Below are 19,649 nucleotides of genomic sequence, written 5' to 3'. Positions count from 1 at the left end.
TGGGGTCAAGGCCTCTGGTAGGAATTTTTTCCTAGTAGTAAAACTATCCTCTCCGGCTTTAGTTACATCCACACAGTTGCCACAGGGTGGCAAAGAAGAAAACGAAGGAGTTGTTCAAGGAGATGCTGAGGTGTTGTCCAAAGCAGAATGTCCCATGGAGAACACCCAGCCACTGTGAGCATCCTGCCTGCCTTCCATGGTGTGCTGCCTCTGCCCTGTGTGGCCAGTATGCACTCAGTGATTGATGCGGTGGGGAGGAAGGTCAGGGACAAGAATGTCCCTGCTGCAGGGTCGGAGTTCTGCTTCTGGTGCCCTTGCTGGGCAGATTGTAGGCTTTGCATGGGTTGGGAACTGGCCAGATTCCATCTGCAATAATCATGAAAATCAGAAAGGGAACCTGCGTGAGTGCCAGCTGCATGGTAGAGATTTGGTGTATTAAAAGAGGGATTACTACTCTGCTGCTGTGTGCTGCTGCCTCCATACCATTGCCACCATCTGTTTTGAATTAATCCCAGTGAGTGATGCTACCGGAAATACCATTAGTGATCAGTGGGCCTTTGATTGTCTGGACTGAATGTTGCTCTAGTACGTGTGCTTGGGCCTGTGAAGAGGAGACTGTGGGCACAAAAGAGAAGTTGGAGAAGATGACAGCTCTTGGCTGGAGCACCAATGGAACAAAAAACCCAAAGAAGATGGCTGATTCACAAAAGGATGACATGATGGCCAGGAGAACTGGGGTGGCCATGAGACACACTGGATCTAGCCCAAACCTGTTCCTTCTAGTTCCACTTGCAAAGCAACAGGATGCTGAGGAACCAATCAAGGGTCCAGCCATGCAGGATCAGAGGTCAGGTGCTCCCTGTGCCCTGTGCCTTTGTTCCCCCAGTCTGAACCTTAACACAAACTTTAAGTGTGGTGTTACTGTATATGGTGCATCAAGGACACTTACCTGCTATTGCTAGCTGCAATGAAATGACTAAAAACGGTCTGAACAAGTTTTTGTTTGTTTGTTTTTTCCTTTTCTTTGCATGTTAACAGGAGCTAAAATCATAGTTTACTGGTGAATTCACACATTAAATATTGTCTCACTGTCACTCTTGTGGCCAAAATAGATGGAAAATTCTTTTATCCTTCCTGCCTCTGGTAGGGGCCTATAGGCGAATGGATTGTATTTCTTCCTACCTGCTTTATCACTCTTTGATTTCAGGCCAAAAGAAGAGGAACACCATTTACAAAATTTGTAATTACTTATCCAACATTAGCAAATGCTCGTTGCCTTCTGAGGGTAGGATTTCTATTCTGTGTTCTGCCTTGGTTTAAAAAGAGTAGGGAAATAATAGACTGGAGTTCATATTATAGAATGAGGCACTACATGCTGAAGTCTTGTTATCTTTTAGTAGGAATGACATAAGTGCTGCAAGTGTGAGCCAAGAAGTGAGGACTGTTTTTCATAATTATAAGTTCACTAGAGCAGAGGACATGTTGGAGTTTTGCTTGTTACAGGATGTAGATGTCACTGGGACAGAGTAACAAAAAGGGAGAACATTGTGTAATCTCCATTCTTCAAGTGGGTATCCTGACCATCTGTATCCCCTGATTTAGCCTGTTTTACCTTCTTCTGGGTAAGAATGATAGAGCAGAGCCTTTGCTGCAACACTGTTATCAGGAGGCATGGGTGGTATTTGTGTTTTGCATTGATGGAGTGTCACATAGCCTTTTCAGAGTATGCTACCCTCTCCTGGGAATTCATGAGTCGAATGAATGGATGTCAGTTCCATCTCACGAACAGGAAGTATGGTGTAACGTGAAGTGAGTGGGTCCCATCTGGTTCCCGACTGATGAATGGCAGAAGGACGGAGTAGTCAGCCTGGTCCTCCACAGTTGCTCACATTCCAGGTGCCTCATCCTGGAGCTTGGCCCTGGCTCAGTGGTGCTGTAAATCAAGTTAGAATGAAGGTGAAGGAGGAAGGGAGGTTTACTGCCTGTTGGGTATTATCTGGATGCTCTCCTGCTTCTTTATTCCTTCTGAGAGTTAAGAACTTATATTCTCATTTATATCTTTTGAGAGTTTAGAATTCCCATCTGCATTTGCAGTTAGCAATCTAGGCCCACATACCCAGAATCCAAGTCAGTGGAGTGGAAGACCACTATCCCACGCTAGCTCATTACCTACACAGACTAACAGAGGAACCTGTGGATGCTGGGAACTTTCCTGCTGCTCCCATCTCTTTACTGTCTTTGTGGTCCAGAAAGAATCCACTCTACTCAAGCGAGGGTGATTCATTTGATCAGAGGGAGATATGGTTAGGTTACTATGTGAGCTAACTAGGTGATTGAGCCAATATGCACCTTGGGAGTTCTTATTTCCTTGCAACAAATACCTAACCAAATAATTATTATGTTTAAAAGATCCTGTTGGGTGCTAGGGGATCATTTAAATGAGCAGTAAAAGCATTTTCCCCTCCCACTCTCATGGAATCTAATGCAAGTTCACAATGTAGAAATGTATGAACAGCCAATTATTTACTCTGAACGCTTTCATAGTGCTGAGAGTTATATGCTACAATCAGTCCGTTCATAAGCACTCCCTTTATCTTTCTTATATCCCTACCCTTAAAAGTAAACTTTATTGATTTTTTTTGCTACAATACTTACACCTGCTGTAATTTGACCAATTTTGTAGCCCATGAAGAATGGGGTACATTAACTCACCAACTTTGCTTTTTAAAAATCTGTAAGTGATTTTTCTGTAACTTACCCTTATTTTTATGTTTCTTGTAAGATAACTGGGGAAAGCACCTAAAGTTTAAGTTCTAATTATCTTCCCTTACCAGCAAAGGCAATTCTGCTTAAGGTGATGCCCTTTGAAAGCTAATGAATTAGTTGGACAGGAAATTCCTGAAGTCTACAATTGCATTCAAAGAAGGATAAATGCTGGTTATCCTCACAGACTGCAATTTCTTCAATTTCCCAAGTCCTCAATAAGTATTCCACAAATGCTTATTGAGGGCCAGTCTGATCACTGTTCAGGAAATCCACACAGCAACGTCCTCTCCTGTCCCATTAGGATAGAGTTTAGCTTAAATCTCTGTTTGTTGGAGAGATGTCTGAAATGTTGTGAATTATCTTATGCAGAAACAATTTAACTTCAGATCTGTCCTGTATGCAACAAAATAGCTAAACATCTCCAAAAGAAAACCAAGCTTGTGCTAAAGCAGACAAACATAAGAGTACATGCAGTGTGAGTACATTTATATAGAGCAAAATATAACACTGATGTAAAGATATTTATTCAGGTAAATGTGTAGTGTGTACTTTATGTTATGCTTCAATAAAATATTAATTCAGAGTTTTTAGTGAGGGACACAAAAACACATAAAAGCTATTCATAGATTGTTTCTTATCTATCCATTAAGATTAACTTCTGTTAACATAACTTCTGTGCCCTCTTCCATAGGTAATTTGAGAAATACTTACTTCAGTAAGTCCATTCCAACAGATATGTTTTTTAACTGAGAAACATTTCTCCACTCTTCAGAGTTAGAAGCCATTCATCATCTACTTCAGTCTGGTGGTGGTTTTTAGAAAACTAGGAATAGTAAGTTAAAATTTTAGCACTTTCTGGACCTATCTCCTGGAGAAACAGCAAATGAGTCTTTCAGAAGAAAACCATTTGCAAACCTTTTTCCTGGTTTGATTTTGGCCACCTCCACAGGGATTTGGGGTTTTATCCTGGTATGGTTGCCTTCACTATGATGAAACTGTGAATGCATTAGAATAAATGCCTAGGAAAGAAGAGAGAACCAGTGTGTGTAGCCATGTGTGTCAGGTGTTTTCTATAAGGTTATAGGTAGAAAGAGGTCTTTAGGAGTTATTCTTTCTTCTGTAAAGTGTTATGAAAATGAACATAAGCCCTAGTAATTTTACTGACAATCCTAGGATGCAGTTTATTGGAGGCAGAAAGCAGGGGTCTATTTTCTTCACTGAAATAGCTCATTGTCTATGGCAGACTACAACAGTTAGCAGACTCTCAGAGTCAAGGTAAGAAACGGTCCTTAAAATTCACTTTGACTGAAGAAAGATTTATTTGTGAAGCTCCATTTTTTAAAAAAATATTTAAAATTGACTGTTGAGCTATTCTTTGTCTAATTTACTGTTTGGTTTGCTTTGTCAGATGCACATAGAGTGAAAGTGACTTTGTGGCAGAGTACAACTTTACTTATGTCATCAGAAGAATATAAAAGATTAAGGATACTTGGGTTTTGCAAGTTGTGGATTATCATCCAAGTCTGGTTTTGATTAAAGCTACCAGCTTTCTAGGAATTGTGGGTTTTGTCATATGCCTGCAGAAGGCCCTGATTGTGGTTCTGGTTTGAGTTCTAGTTTGCTTCCGGAAAACTTTGGAAACTTTGATGTCACTTGTACAAATGCATTAACATGTCAGGGACAGAGGTAGTGAGGGCATGCTTGGATGTTGTGGGTTCATTATAGCCCGTTAGCACTGAGCACAATGGCATGAAAAGTTTCGCTGTTTGTAAATGACTATTCTACATAGTTTTTTAAAGCTACCTTCTCTAAACATTGTGGTTTGTACCAAAGCCTTTTCATTATATTGAATGAATTCTTTGTAACATGGGAGATAATTTACATTGATCCTCTGGGTCTTAATATAAATTTTACATTCTTTAGAACAATCTAGACCTTTCTTTGATTTGCAGCAGCATTAATGACTATTGCTAATTGTAAATGACATTTCTCTTCCAGTATGATCAGCAGAAAAGTTTGGCACACATATATTTCACTAGCTGTTTTAATTTCCAGTTTGGTTACACTGTTAACTTATCTGTCCTGCCAGTCTTCTAACTTTGTATTTGGTCTTATAGATACGGTCCGAGAACTCCTGTGTCTGATGACGCAGAGTAAGTTGTTTTGTGTTTGTAGGATTACATTAATTACTAGCCTAAACTGCATGCTTCCAGTACTTACCACTAATTGAAATGCAGCTTACGCAACAGTGAACTGACTAGTTAACTGAGTTATGTAGCAAAGTGCTTCAAGTTGGAATGCAGAACATATGTCCTATATGGGAAAGATGAATAAAAAGGCAACTTAAGCATGACTCTAATGTGCAGCTGCTGCTTAAAATTTAACATTTGCTTTTCATAGCATGTGAAAGTCATTCTCATTAGGGTTTGTACATTGGTGCCCCTTCTGAACCATGAGATTGTCGAAAGGGAATTCTGAATTTCACATTTACTTCTTGATATGTTAAGGCTTCAAGTAAACAATGAAGTAGTCATTCCCTATTCACATTTTTTAAGCTAAGAAAATAAATCCTAAGCCACAAATTATACCTTCAGAGGCCCAAGTTCCTCCCGGGTTGGAGTCACATAAACTGTGGGAATGCTGGAGACCAAAACATTGCAGTCTTGTCCAAGTTTTGTGGCATACAGAGGGGTCGAGGATGTAAAACATGAGTTGGGATGCTTTTCAGAGATCCATTCCAGCCCTGAAAGCTGCATTTCAGGAGAATCCATCTCCTTCCATCTGGGACCCCAGTAGCTCCCTTTCAAAAGTGGCTATCCCTTGTGTGGGCCATTCTGAGACTGATACACAGGGCAGACGTTTGCAAGATACTAGCCTTCTTGGGTTCAAGTCACTGGTCTTCTTCAGAAACAGAACCAATACTAATCGCAATAGCAAGTGCTTTCTGAGCTCTAGGAGAGGCATTCTGTGGGCTCCTGGTAGGCTTGGATTTCCAAAGAGTGGACACCTGCTCTCTTCCTCCCTGTCTCGCTGGCCTGAGCCATAGTTTCAAGTCATGAAATGAGGTCTTCAGCTAAGGGCATGGCACACATAAATCCCACTTCCACCCGAAGACAGTGATTACCCATTGTGCTTGGCTTCATCTGGACTCTCGTTAGTACTAAGCAGTCCAGTTTCCGATGTCTCATCTGGCTGGATTAGTGGCCCACCATACAAAATGCTCATGTCTAAACCAAGTTCAACCGCAGCTTGATTGACTGTGCAGAGCTAAGTAGTCTATAAAATTGAGCCCCAATTATTACTTTCAAAACCTGCTGTGGAAGTATTTAACATTCTCTGAAAGGAGGATTATGTAAGCTTGATAGGCAAAACACCACTCTGATTTGGCAAGCAAAAACATTTTGATAGAATGGATTTATTTTTCATCAGTGCAAAGCTGCTGTGCAATCTGCCTAAAATAGATCTCTGGGAATCCCCAAAAGGTAAAAGAAAGGAAGTTGTATTTGAGAGCTTTTGGATTTTGCCTGTACATGCACAAAACCTCACCCACAGGGAAAGTTAATGATTTTCTGAAAGATATAGAATTGAGGACTGCCCTCTATTTTCTTTCAAGTTTACAAAGAGCATATGCAGTGACCAAAACTGGCAAAAGGACTCTCTTTTCCAGGGATCTAGAAATATCCTAAGTGCTGAATTTCTTGTTTGGAGTACTCACAACCTACATGAACCCAAAGAGGTTCAAAATGAAAAGTTGATATCAGCTCATTTTTTATGCAAGATCCTTTATTTATTTATTTGTTTGTTTGTGTATTTATTTAATTATGTGAGAGCCAAAGTTACAGAGAGAGAGAAAGAAAAGCAGAAAGAGATTTTCCATCCACTGGTTCACTCCCCAAATGAGCAGAACAGCCAGGACTGGGCCAGGCTGAAGCCAGGAGCCTAGGCTTTCACACTGGTTTTCCACATGGGTAACAGGGCAATCAGCACTTGGACTATCTTCTACTGCCTTCCCAAGACATTAGCAGGTAGTTAGATGAGAAGTGGAGCAGCTGGAACTCGAACTGAAGCCCATATGGAGTGCCAGCCTTGCAGGAAGTAGCATTACCTGGTAAATCACAACGGCCCCAGGAGTTAATTTTTTAAATACAAATTTATACTATTGTTAGTTTAGTCCCCCTTCCCCACCCACCTCCCATCTGTCTTTCCCAAAATCTTTAAAGGCAAATTCCTGGCTCAGGCTGTGTTGATTAATCATTGACACATTTAAAACATCTATCCAAAACAAGAAGAGATGTGCCCTTTAAGGGGAATGTAGGTCAGAGAGCCGCACAGGCCCACTGTGGAATTTCCGCCTCCTGGCCAGCCAGGAACATTTCCGCGGATTTCATTTCACCTTCCTGCCCCCTTTGCTCTCTTGCCCAAGTCTCCTCCCTCAACACTCTCTCCACCAGAGCAGCCTGTGTCTTACGAAAGCCACAGACCACTATGATTCTGAATTTCCCTAGCTTAGCCTTGGCCCAGAAACAATTTTCAGGCTCCTTTTGAGGCGATTGGATTTGTGCCCTCAAAAATGCACCACACTACCTGGGCTGTGTGGCCAGAGGCATTTGTCGAGGCAGCTAAGGGCATCAGCAGTGGTGCTGTGTGCAGATTGGTTCCCAGCCATGCTGGTATGCTGGAAGCCAGGCGTCTCCAGGGCTCCCCACCCTCCAGATGCACACTTCGTTATGGAGGCCAAATTCAGCCCTGAACTAGGAAACATGCCATGTGAACAGTGACTCAGCCCGTTTTCTATCTAGTATTGTCAATTCTCAACTTTCTCAGATCCTTTTTTTTTTTAATGGCATGAAGTTATTACTGCTTTTTAAAAAACGTTCTTTTGGGGGGGGACCAGTTGGTTGCTATTTCTTTAAAAAAATATATTGGGGAAAAAATTGTACTTCCTAGTGCATGAAAGGGCAAGCAGAACTAAGTAATTTTGGCCTGGTGAAGCTGGAGCAGCCTGATCTTGACTATGGGAATAGAGATGGGAGTCCAAGAGCGAGGAGGGCAGTTCTGAAGGCCAGGCTGCTGTCTCCTGCCCACCCAGTGGGTGAGATAACCAAGTTCCAAGGCCTGGAAGTTCCAGGTCCATTTTCATCCTGGATACCTTCTTGGTCTAAGCCATAGTTCTGCCCATCAGCACTCAGAAAGCCAATGTCTTCCTTTCTCATCTACAGCCTGCCAGCTCCTCAGGAGTCAAAGTTCAAAGAGATGATACTCTTTTAAGGTCTTAGCAAAGATGATAAATAGCTTTAAAAGATGAACCCACTGGGTTAGGCCTGGTAAGGTCAGATTTTTGTTTTTCAGTGAGCTGTGAGAGGAATGAGATGAATTTCTATCTCTTTCCAAAATGCCCACTAACGTAAATTGTGACTGATGAGATTTCCAAAAGTCTGGGTTAGACGTTTCCAGCTAACCTTGAAAATTCCTAAATCTTAGCACAACGTTAACATAGCACATAACTGGCCCTTCTCCTCTGGGGGAGATGACAGTCCACTTTTCCAGAAGGACAGCTGAGGTCAGGACTGCCCACCGAGAGTGTGAAGGCAGCTTCAGATGGTGGCTTATTGTACCCATGCTCATCTGAGCTCACATGGCAGGCCTTCCGTGCAGCAAAGGTCCTAAAGGACACACACACTCCTGAGTACTAGCTCTTGCAGTTCAGACTTCAGCATCTGCAAAGACAGGCAGAGACCATCCTCCTCCCAGGCTCCCTCTGGGTACGCTGGGCCCAAGGTGAGAGCTGGTATTTCCAGGGTCGTCCCCTCGAGTGAGCAGCGAGCTTCCTGCAATGCCCACATTCAATACACGCCATGGCACCATGGCTCCCGTGGCCTGGCTACAATGGCCAACCTCCCTGATGTTGTCTGGCGCTACCTCATGTCTGAGTGCATGGCTTCTCTTTTCCTTTGTGTTCAGCTGGCTTCAAAACTGGATGATCCTCGCTGCCTTCTGTGTTCTTAGCAGTGACCTTTGAGCTTCCAAGGGCCCCTCTGTTGCTTAATTATCGAACCCTGTATCCTGCTTGGCCACAGAGCTGGTCATTTTTATTTTTAAAGAAAAAAAAAGGATTTTGCTTTGGTTTCTGTTTTCATCTTGCTGCTTCAGCTTTTGCTGTTGCAAGAGTCTATGTCAGCATCACAGAGAAGATCCTATGACCTTGCCCAAAATTTAGCAGTTTCCTGTGGAATAGATTCATATGTATAGCCCTAAGTATTTTTAAAGTCTACATTCTCCGCCTGCTTTCAGAAGTAAATTCAGAGTTATCCTGACAAAAATAAAATGACATAATTATGTGTCTATCAAGAAATGAAGTCTGTAATATTTTTATATTTTATACCTTATTATTATAAAAACAGCTGATTTTATTGTTCCTGAAATGCAGTCAGTGGCACTGGGAATTATGGACACTTTTGACAGAAAATTGATAGAAATAGCCACTTACACTTATGTGTCATCAACCCATACGTTGTTAGATGCATTCGACTACTCTGAAAATAAAATATGATAAAGCATCTTAAGCTACGCTTGAGGCTGTGTGATGCTATTGTTTGTTTGAAGATGGGGCAGTGGTCTTCTTTCAATGTTAAAGCACTTAAGCCAGTTCTCTACACCCAATCGATTCGCTGTAATCAAATCTCACCAATCGGAACCCTGCCCTTCTTCCCCTTCAAAAGGTCTCTCTGCCTTGTACAACTTTTAATTCTTTTTAAAGACATTTCCAAATGAGAGGAGCCCCAGGGTCCAGATGCCTCTCTCTAGCTCTTCTTTGGCGCCTATTTTAGAGTGATGCTGACCCGATTTGGTGCCACCCTGAGGACAAAGGCGGCTGCATCCTGGCTTTTGCGCGCTGCAGGTGCAGGGGCGGGAAGCGAGCGGGTGCAGTCTCGCCGGCTCCCCCACGCGGCCCGACCGCCAAGCGAGCTTGCAGGGCATCCGCGGGGTGCTGACGGCCTCGGGATTTTGTCTACTCTCCCCACACGCAGGAGCACGAGTATGTTTGACATGCGGTGTGAAGAGGATGCCGCCGTGCTGCCGCACAGCAGGGCGCGCCAGGAGCAGCTGCAGCTGATCAACAACCAGCTGCGGGAAGAGGACGACAAATGGCAGGACGTGAGTTCCAGCCGAGGCGGGCAGCAGGGGCTGGGTGGGTGGACTTGTGCTTGACAGTCAAGCCAGGCTGGCACGGTGGTGCTCCAGAAGAGTTCCCTAAGGTGTCGACAGGACAGTGTGGGTAGACAGAGTGAGAACCCAGTAAGGCAGTTGAATGAGAATGAGGACTCCTCTGAGATGGTGTGCTGAGAGCAGAGGCGGAGTAGGGAAAAGGCGGAAGGCAGGGTCGCATGAGCATTAAGCCAGCTGCTATAGACTGGGTTCTATCACTGGTGAAAGTAGTAAACGTCTCCAGAGTCCATGCAGGGCAGTCGTTTTGATGTCTAAAATGTCTGGAGCTCTGTGTGCCTGACACCTTGGCATTCAACCCTACTTGCTTGTAAAAAGGGTACCACTATCATTCCCATTTTTCCCATTTTAGAGGCGAGGAAACTGAGGTACAGAGAGGCTGAGAATTGCGCTTGAGATTCCAAACCATGGAAGAGACAGAGCTGGGATTACTTCCCATCCATCTGACTCCAGAACCCTCACTCCTTCATTAGGATATAACTTCCTGCAGAATTCGTTGTAGATTTTTGTATGTATCAAATGGAACAGGTGCATGTGTGAGACTGTGGAGTCCATTGTTTCTGCCCTTTACTTCCTCCCAGGAGAAAATTCTCAATTCTTTCCATGCTGTTGTCAGCAGATCTCTTCACAGGACAGAGACTGGAAATGGGAAGAAATGGTTCATACTATTACGTTGTGAGGCAGCTCTCTAAACTGTGGCCAACTGACATGAACCAAGTTTGTGCTAGTGCACATTGCCATATTTAAATGCACTGTCCGGGTATGGACAAATCAGATTCTATCTGAATGCTCGTGCATATGGGGCGTTCCAATTCCAATCAAACTTCAACTGGGTTGTAGGGGAATGCCCTGGCAGAGTGCCTCATCTCAGTGTTGACTGAAATATGAAGCAGGGTAGGCATTGGATGCATTTGGTAAAGTGCTTCCTGGGATACCTGCATCTCATTTTGGAGTGGCCGGTTCAAACTCTGGCTTGCCTGCTTGCTTTCCAACTTCTGCTAATGCACACCCTGGGAGGCAGCAGGTGGTAGCTCAAGTAGTCGAGCCCCTGGACCCATATGGGAGACCTGGACTGAATTCTAGGATCCAGAGCCTGCCCTGGCCCAACCCTTGCTATTGTGAACTTTGGGTGGGGATCTTTCCTCTCCCGCCCTCCATCTGTCTGTCTCTGTCTCTCTGCCTATGAAATTAGATGAAAATGAAATTTTAACTAAAGAAGATGCACACACACACAAAAAAAAAAAAGGTTAGTAAGAGTCAAGTAAATAGACCCAGAAGAGAAGTGGAATTCTGTACAGGCCTGAAGAATGCTGTGTCTATCCCCCCAGGACCTGGCTCGCTGGAAGAGTCGTAGGAGAAGTGCATCTCAAGACTTGATCAAGAAAGAGGAAGAAAGGAAAAAGATGGAGAAGTTACTGGCTGGAGAGGATGGAATGAGTGAACGAAGGAAAAGCATCAAAACCTACAGAGAAATCGTTCAAGAGAAGTGGGTTCTGTCTGGTTGCTTCTTTCTATGCAATGTGATCTCCAAGTGCTTTTCCTAAAACTTATGTATCACAAATACCCTGAACCTGATCCTTTACATACTCATCAGCTCTGCCTTGCTTCTTTGCCATTTCCACGTCTGCTGACTTTAATCCTTACTTCCTTCTCCCCTCACCCCAACTTAGAGAACGGAGAGAGAGAGAGCTTCATGAAGCATATAAGAACGCACGGTCCCAAGAGGAGGCAGAGGGCATCTTACAGCAGTACATCGAGAGGTTCACCATCAGTGAGGCTGTCCTTGAGCGCTTGGAGATGCCAAAAATCCTGGAAAGAAGCCATTCAACGGAGCCAAACTTATCCTCCTTCCTGAATGACCCCAGCCCCATGAAATACCTACGGCAACAGTCACTGCCTCCACCCAAATTCACTGCCACTGTCGAAACCACCATCACACGAGCTGGTGCCCCGGATCCTAGCACGGCAGTAGGCAGTGGGTCTCCCAGCAAAACTGTCACTCCCAAAGCAGTGCCTATGCTGACCCCCAAGCCTTACTCCCAGCCCAAAAACTCCCAAGAGGTTCTGAAGACCTTTAAGGTAAGACAGCTTTCTGAACAGTCAATTCCAAACTGAATCACAGGTAGTTAGTGAAATGGTGTATCCTGAACTGGGAAAACATGATTATTTTTACCACCCAAAAGCAAAATATATTGACACTTGCAACTGCCTATTTGTGTGTTAGGAGGTTGTGGTGGCGGTGATTTAATCAAGATAGAAGTCACTGTTGATGACTATGATTAATACTGATGGGCTCTGATGATACTGATAGTTCATCTCGAAGAGCAAGTGTTTTCTCCAGCTTGGTACAATGCAGGGTCTCACTCTGGAAGTGGTAATGGACTGACAACCTAGGATCTCCAGTTATGAAACAAAGCAAACCCCATAAAGCAAAATTGTAACTGCTGTTGGTTTAAATAGATAATAGCTGCCTCTCCTTTAAGAAGAAATTAACAGCGTATCCAAAAAGGTGCAATGATTGACAAAAAAAAAAAAATACAAGGAATACAGGGGAAACATAGGAGGTACTTGGTCCTCAGAAGAGACAGGTAGTCTTTTACAAGAAAAGAAACTGGGTTGTTTTTCCTAAGGAGTGTACAAATCAATATTCCAGAACAAAAAGACCTGTGACAACACATAACTTTTACTTCCTCAGCTGTCAGCATCTCCCATTCTATTGTGACAAAGCATTTGTTCTTTGTTTTAAACTCTTCTGACTACAGAGAAAGCTCATTTCTCATCCACACACACCACATCAGCTTGTGATAGAAGACAGAGGGGATTGTCTCCCTAGGAGATGTGACCATTATGGCTGCGAACATTTACATGACTGAACTAATCGAGTAATGTGATGCTGTACATCTTCCTAGTTGGATTTCGGAGAAAAGCAGCTACACATTTTGACTTCTGCTTAGATGACTCTGAATATACCTGAAAAATTGTGCCTTAGGCTTTGATGGAACAATGATGAGAGAGAGAGAGAGAAGAGAGAGTTTGACTGTCTCCTCTGGATTGAGACAGCTGTCCCTTTGCAAGCAAGGATGGGACGGGTTCTTCTTAATTGTAGTTCCATCCTGAGAGCCTAGCAGAGGTGCCCAGGACACGGTAGGCAGTGAGCATGTTTATTGAGTGAATAAGTGAATTTTCCTGAGAAAATGAGCTATGAATCTTGCAGATGCATACCATACTACACACATACACAGACGGCCCCACAATCCATCAGGGAAGGTTTTGTAATTGAAGGGGTCCCATTACACAAGTGGGCAATACACTTATTTAACTCTTATGTAACTGGCTATCTGAGCATCAGATGATAATAGTTAAATGTCTGTTTCTTCTTGGGTAAGTTGTGCAGTGTGGTTCTTTAAGTAGAGAAACTGACATGAGTTTACAACAAAATACAAAATCCTGTCTGTGATTATTAGAGCATCAACACAGCAGGTAGAACAGGTAATGCAAAGGCCTCAGAAGAGCTTCTGGGCAGGTATGTACTGAGGGAATCGAATGGAGGTCTTACGCCTTGAGTTCACTCTTTTGTAAGGACTTTATTTGAAAGGCAAAGTTCAGACAGAGAAAGACTGAGGGAGAGAAATAGACATCTTCCATCCACTGGTTCACTCCCCAAATGGTTGCAGTTTCTCAGGCTGAGCCAGGCTGAAGCCAACAGCCAGTAGCTGCATCTGGGTCTCCTGCATGGGTGGCTTCCACAGCTTCCCAGATGCATTAGCCAGGAGCTGGATCAGAAGTGGAACGCCTGGAGCTTGATCTGGCAACCAGTAGGGGTGCTGTTACTACAGGCTGTGGCTTAACCCATTGTACCAGCCTCTAGAGTTCGCTTTTGATAGTGACTGTTTCCTTGCCTCCTGGATCACTGAATCCTGATGACTGTCTGCTCTGTTTTGAGCCAGCAGTGCAGGAGTGGGTGGAGGGACAATTGTGACCAAAGGTAATGTGTAAATCTGACAGTTATTAACAGTTAATGCCTGACCAGAAGCCAAGGTGTGTGTATGTGTGTTTGTGTGTGTGTGTGTGTACAGGATACTTCAAAATTTCATGGAAAATTGATCCAAAAGATTGTTTCGGTGAAAAAAATTTGACATCCATGCACATGACAGTTTTCAAAAAGTTTATGAAACCTGTTTATTATTAATAAAGCATGCATGGATTTAAAAAATACTTTTGCACTAAAGTAAAATTAATTTGATTTTCCTGCAGAGTATTTGAAGTACCCTAATGTATGTATGTGCTTTCTGGGGATCAGAAGGCAAAAGACTCCACCTCCAGTTGCCTCCCCAGTGCAGCAGAATTAGGAGCAAGGCAAGATCAGGTGCAATCATCTAAGGTCTTCCAAACCAACAGGAATCAGCACTTAAAATTAAAGTGGTTTAGAATATAATTTTTTAAAAAAACAGCAATAGTTCACCAAGCACAATAGAGATACATATTGTTTGGAAGAAGTTCTGCTTATGTTTGTGCTGAGTGACAATTCAAAGTGTTTTTTCTGAGTAACAGATGATAGCGCATGAACACGAATGAAAGTAAGCTAACGGGTATCTGGCTTTCCAGATATTCTTCCTCATCTTTTTAAAGATTTTCTTTTCATAAAATATTTTGAAAGATGTAGAGGGCTTAATGGCAATAGCTAATATGTAAGTACTTAAGATGAGTCAGGTAGCCCCTTTCCTACATATGAATGAGATCACCTTATTTTAAATATTGGAGTTGAGCACAGAGAACAAGAAGCTTACTGATGGGGTGGGCTTATGATAAAGCAGCTAAGACACTGGAAAATCCCAGATTAGTATTCCTGGATTCAAGTCTCTGCTCCCAAATCCAGTTACCTGCACATTTGGGGAATGAACCAGCATATGGGAGCAGTTTGTCTCTCTGTATTTCTTCCTATTTCCCAAATAAATGAATGAATGAATAAGAAAGTAAATAGCAGGGGTGGGAAGGGGAGCTTGTTGAGTCTGCTGAATGGTACCTCTGGGATTTGGTCTCAGGTGGTCTACCTACAGTCTCATTATACCCTACATTCTGCCTCAAACTTCAACAGACTTTTAGGTGCCTTTCATTACAGCAGGCTCACCACCTTGTCTGCTTCTCCTTTCTTTATGCACCTTCCTTAGATACGAGTGTAAAGCAAAAAATATTTTATTTTAGTGATTTTTCTCCTGGAAAATGTAGGTTTGCAAAATTAACTGGAAATTTTTTTTGGTATCATGGCATCATGTTTGCTGCTTTCCATGACAGCTGTGATAACAACATATCCGTTGTCACTTCCACCACCATGAGGTGACATGTAGAATATATCTGATAGAAGGGGGGCATCCCACCTAATGTCTAGGTTAACCAGAAAAAAAAAAGTCAGTTTATGAAATCACAGTTTGATGTTAAATGAAAAATTGCTGGAACTGAAATTTGTGACTTGTACATATTTAAGATCCTGTGACTTTCTGTGCTTTGCAGTGAAAGAACACCATAAATCAAATGCACATGAAATAGAATTCAGGGGGAAGTAGCCTGAGAAGACCAACTCCCTCTCGAAGATAGTGTTTGTAAAAAACCTTGAGTTCTAGAACCGATGAAAATATTTGAGAGCCTTTCTTTATTGGACTGTGATTGCTAAGTGAAAATCCTATAGGGGAATTCCAGTTTGTTTGTTTGTTACCATCATGAGTTGAGCAATAGCATGTTTTTGTTCATTGTGGCTTCTATAGGTAGACGGGAAAGTCAGCATGAATGGGGAGACAGCCCATGGTGATGAGGAAGACAAGGGAAGACACAGCCCCACAGTGCCACCTGCCCTGTCTCTCACCAAGTCCCAGATGTTTGAAGGTGTGGCCAGAGTACATGAGTCACCAGTGGAGCTCAAACAAGACAACAACAGCATCGAGATCAACATAAAGAAGCCAAATTCTGTTCCCCAGGAAGTGACAGTAAGAACCACACTTGTTTTTCCTCTTTGAGATAATACCATCATCAAACAATGTGTCTTATAAAAAAATAAGTGGGTCACAATCATGATCCGTTTCTGACTGGTGTACTATATTTGTTTACCAGGGCTGTATATCGAAGTACCACAGTGGGTGGTTTCAATAACAGAAATGAATTATCTCTCACAGTGCTAGTAACTGCAGGTCCAAAGTCATGGTGTTGGTACAATTCCATCTCTTAGTGGTGTAGAATCAGTGTCAGGCCTCTCTCCTAGCTTCTGGTAAGAGCTGGCAGTCTAGACATTGTCTAGACAGCTAAATTCCTTTCCTTGAACGCGCTGGGATCCCATGTGGGCATTGGTTCTGATCCTGACAGTCCTGGGTCCCATCCAGCTCCCCGCTTGTAGTCTAGGAAAGCAGTCGAAGACAACCCAAAGCCTTGGGACCCTGCACCCATGTGGGAGACTGGAAAAGGCTCCTGGCTTCAGATCAGCGCATCACTGGCCATTGCAGTTGCTTGGGAGTTAATCATCAGATGGAAGATCTTCCTTTCTGTCTCTCCTCTCTGTATATCTGACTTTCCAATAAAAATAAATAAATCTTTTTAAAAAATCAGATTTCCTAATAAGATCATAGTCTGGGGGCTCACAGATATGTAAATTTTGGGCAACCCAATTCAATTCGTAGCACTAGGTTGTGATAGAAGGATAATAACATTTACAAATGAGAAATTACTTTTCTTGCATTCACATGCTTGGGGTCCTGTGTTAGAGAAAAACAAAGATTTAGCTACTTCTTTCCATTTGTTCACAGCCTTATTAGGCTTGTTAGTACAGTTTTTCTTTAAGGTTTATTTATTTTTATTGGAAAGGCAGGTATGCAGAGAGAAGGAGAGACAGAGAGAAAGATCTTACTTCCACTGGTTTACTCTGCAAGGACTGTAGTAGCCAAAGCTGAACCTATCCAAAACCAGGAGCCAGGAGCTTCTTCAGGGTCTCCCACGTGGGTGCAGGGTCCCAAGGTTTTGGGCCGTCCTTGACTGCTTTCTCAGGCTACAAGCAGGAAGCTGGATGGGAACTGGAGGAACTGGGACATGAACTGGCACCCATATGGGATCCTGGTGTATACAAGGCGAGGACTTTAGCCACTAGGTTAAAGGACTTTATCTACTAGGTTACTGTGCCGGGTGCTATACAATTTGAAAATGAGTAGTCCCTAACAAACCTGGCTTTTCATCCTTGCCAAGATGCAGGAAAGAGTCTTATTAATTTTTAAAAAAAGAAAGAAAAAGTCATTTAAAGTAAAGCTAAGTTTTTATTAGCTTATTCCTTTAGATTCAGAGGAGTTTAAAGCCTTGTTCAGAGGCCAGAGTAAAGTACATAGAGTCATTCAATAACAGCCAGAAAGAGAGCTCAGGATGACATTGCACTGGAGCAGTCGACATCATCAGAACCGCTTCTGGAAAGTTCTACAGGTTGTCATGAGATGAAATACTGAATTCTAGAGCAGAGTGGGAACTTAACTGGTGGAGTAAACTTATGCTACTAAACTCAAATGATCCCCAAATTATCAGCCATTATAAGGATGAAGTGTTTTTATTGGACAGCTCATATTCTGTTGTTCATTGTCTTTTGTCATATTTGTAAAGACCATTCAGAAAAGATGTCACACTGATTACATACCCCTCGAAGTACCTTATTTTTGTTCGTTTTATGCTGAAAAAAATTTACCTAATTTATTTAAAGTCAGAGTGATAGAAGAAGAAATAGAAAGAAAAAATCTTCTATCACTGATTCATTCCCCAAATGGCTGTAACAGCTGGAGCTGGGTCAAGGTGAAACTGGGAGCCAGGAATTCCATGCAGGTCTCCCACGTGGGTGACAGAGGTTCAAGCATTTCAGCCGTGTTCTGTGGCTTTCCCAGGCATATTATCAGGGAGCTGGATCTAAAGTGGGAGTATCTGGGACCTGAATTAGCATTAATATAGGTTGCAGGCATCCCATGTAACACCTTTACCCATCATGCCACAACACTGGTCCCAAACTATCATCTTTTTGTTTGGCTGGTTTGTTTGTTTTAGTTTTAACATATTTAATAAAGTTCCTAGATACAATTCAAAATATATAATGGTATTTCTTTCCTTTCTCCCTCTCTCTTTCTTTTATTTCTGATATATTTTTAAAAGTATACTTATTTATTTGAAACTCAGAGCTACACAGAGAAGTAGAGGGAGAGAGGAAAAGAAGAGAGAGAGAGAGAAATCTATTTTCCATTCTCTGATTCTCTACCCAAATGGTCACAATGGCCAGGATGAAGCCATGAGTCTGGATCTTTGGAAACTCCCATGTCGGTACAGAGGCCCAAGCACTTGGACCATCTTCCATTGCTTCCCCAGGAGCATTGGCAGGGAGCTATATCAGAAGATGCACAGCCAGGAGTTGAATTAGCACTTATATGGGATGCTAGCATTTAAGGCCACTGCTTTTCCTAGTACAGCACATTAGCCCTGAGATTTTTTTTAGCTTACATTATAGTCAGATTCTTAATGCTACACCCAAATAAAAAGTTCAATAAATAAATAGTTGAAGAAAGCAAACAACAATAACAAGAACAACAACAAAACAAGGAGCCAACGTTAATAGCTCAACTGGCTAATCCTCCATCTGCAAATACCAGCATCCCATATGGACACCAGTACATGTCCTGGCTGCCCCACTTCCAATCCAGCTCCCTGCTTGTTGTTGCCTGCAAAAGCAGTAGAAGACGGCCCAAAGCCTTGTGATCCTGCATCTGTGTGCAAGACCCGGAAGAAGCTCCCGTCTCTTGGCTTTGGATCAGCTCATTTGTGGCTGTTGCAGGCATCTGGGAAATGAACCTGTGGACAGATCTTTCTCTCTATCTCTTCTCTCTAAATCTGCCTTTCCAATAAAAATAAATATAAAAAAGCACCTAGTTTAACAAGGCACGTACCTGATTTTAAGAAAGGAAAAATTGCATAACCTAAAATAAATCATGCAAATTCAGAAGTCTGGACACCATCACAGGCAGAACTTGTGAGCAAAGCTGGCCTTATTGACTTTCTTCCTGGAAAACAGCCTGATTGGGTACACTCCAGACACAGCTTCAAACTCATGGAAAAGTCTGGAAATCTCTTCCTGTGGCTTATTTTTCCCTTGGAAAAATTTCTTGGTTCAGAGTAATTTCTAGTTCAGTAAACCCTCATGGTTCTCAATAGGTAGTAGAATTTATGTATCCAGTTAGGCAAAGACCGTTGCATGATTCTCTGTGCAGTTATGGTATAGTCTGTCTAAGTGGATTAGACTATGCACACAATTGTTAGCTGTATGACACTGAACTTTGGCTCCTTACTAAGACACTCTTCATAAGCACTTATGACTTTCAACGCCAGCAGTTTTCCATTCAGAGTGTTTGATCCCAAGAGTCCTTTGAAAAGAATCACTTCTTCAGTGAACCTACTCCTCATTTTACTTCCTTCTCCACTCTTCCAAGAAAAGCATTCCTTGACTGTATGACAGCCAGCATAGCCCTGTTGAAAAGGTGGAATTAACTGGTCTCATGGCGGAATAGGATGGCTGACCCTGAGCACTCCCTGGGACTGAGCTTGCATTTGGATGCTTGTGTCTAACTTATTGGCCCAGTTCTGTGGAACTGTCAAAGGAATAG

At 42.6% G+C, this 19,649-nt stretch overlaps 1 protein-coding gene across 9 annotated transcripts in view; it reads left to right on the top strand.

Annotated features, from left to right (window-relative positions):
* LIMCH1 (LIM and calponin homology domains 1) overlaps positions 1-19,649 on the top strand; it is a 312,362-nt gene that overhangs the window by 253,252 nt on the left and 39,461 nt on the right. For 4 of the 9 annotated variants that reach the window (XM_058670162.1, XM_058670160.1, XM_058670161.1 and 1 more), the window contains 5 exons: positions 4,884-4,919; positions 9,795-9,921; positions 11,319-11,476; positions 11,661-12,069; positions 15,750-15,968. In XM_058670162.1, coding sequence (XP_058526145.1) covers positions 4,884-4,919; positions 9,795-9,921; positions 11,319-11,476; positions 11,661-12,069; positions 15,750-15,968 — 949 coding nt within the window. Of the gene's footprint in view, positions 1-62; positions 175-586; positions 848-4,883; positions 4,920-9,794; positions 9,922-11,318; positions 11,477-11,660; positions 12,070-15,749; positions 15,969-19,649 lie in introns of all 9 variants that reach the window. The other 5 variants (XM_058670166.1, XM_058670159.1, XM_058670164.1 and 2 more) reach the window with 2 other exon arrangements.

Source organism: Ochotona princeps, chromosome 11, assembly GCF_030435755.1.
Source record: "Ochotona princeps isolate mOchPri1 chromosome 11, mOchPri1.hap1, whole genome shotgun sequence".
NCBI lineage: Eukaryota > Metazoa > Chordata > Mammalia > Lagomorpha > Ochotonidae > Ochotona > Ochotona princeps.
Note: the sequence above shows the minus strand (reverse complement) of the source record. Positions and strands in the feature narration are given on the sequence as shown.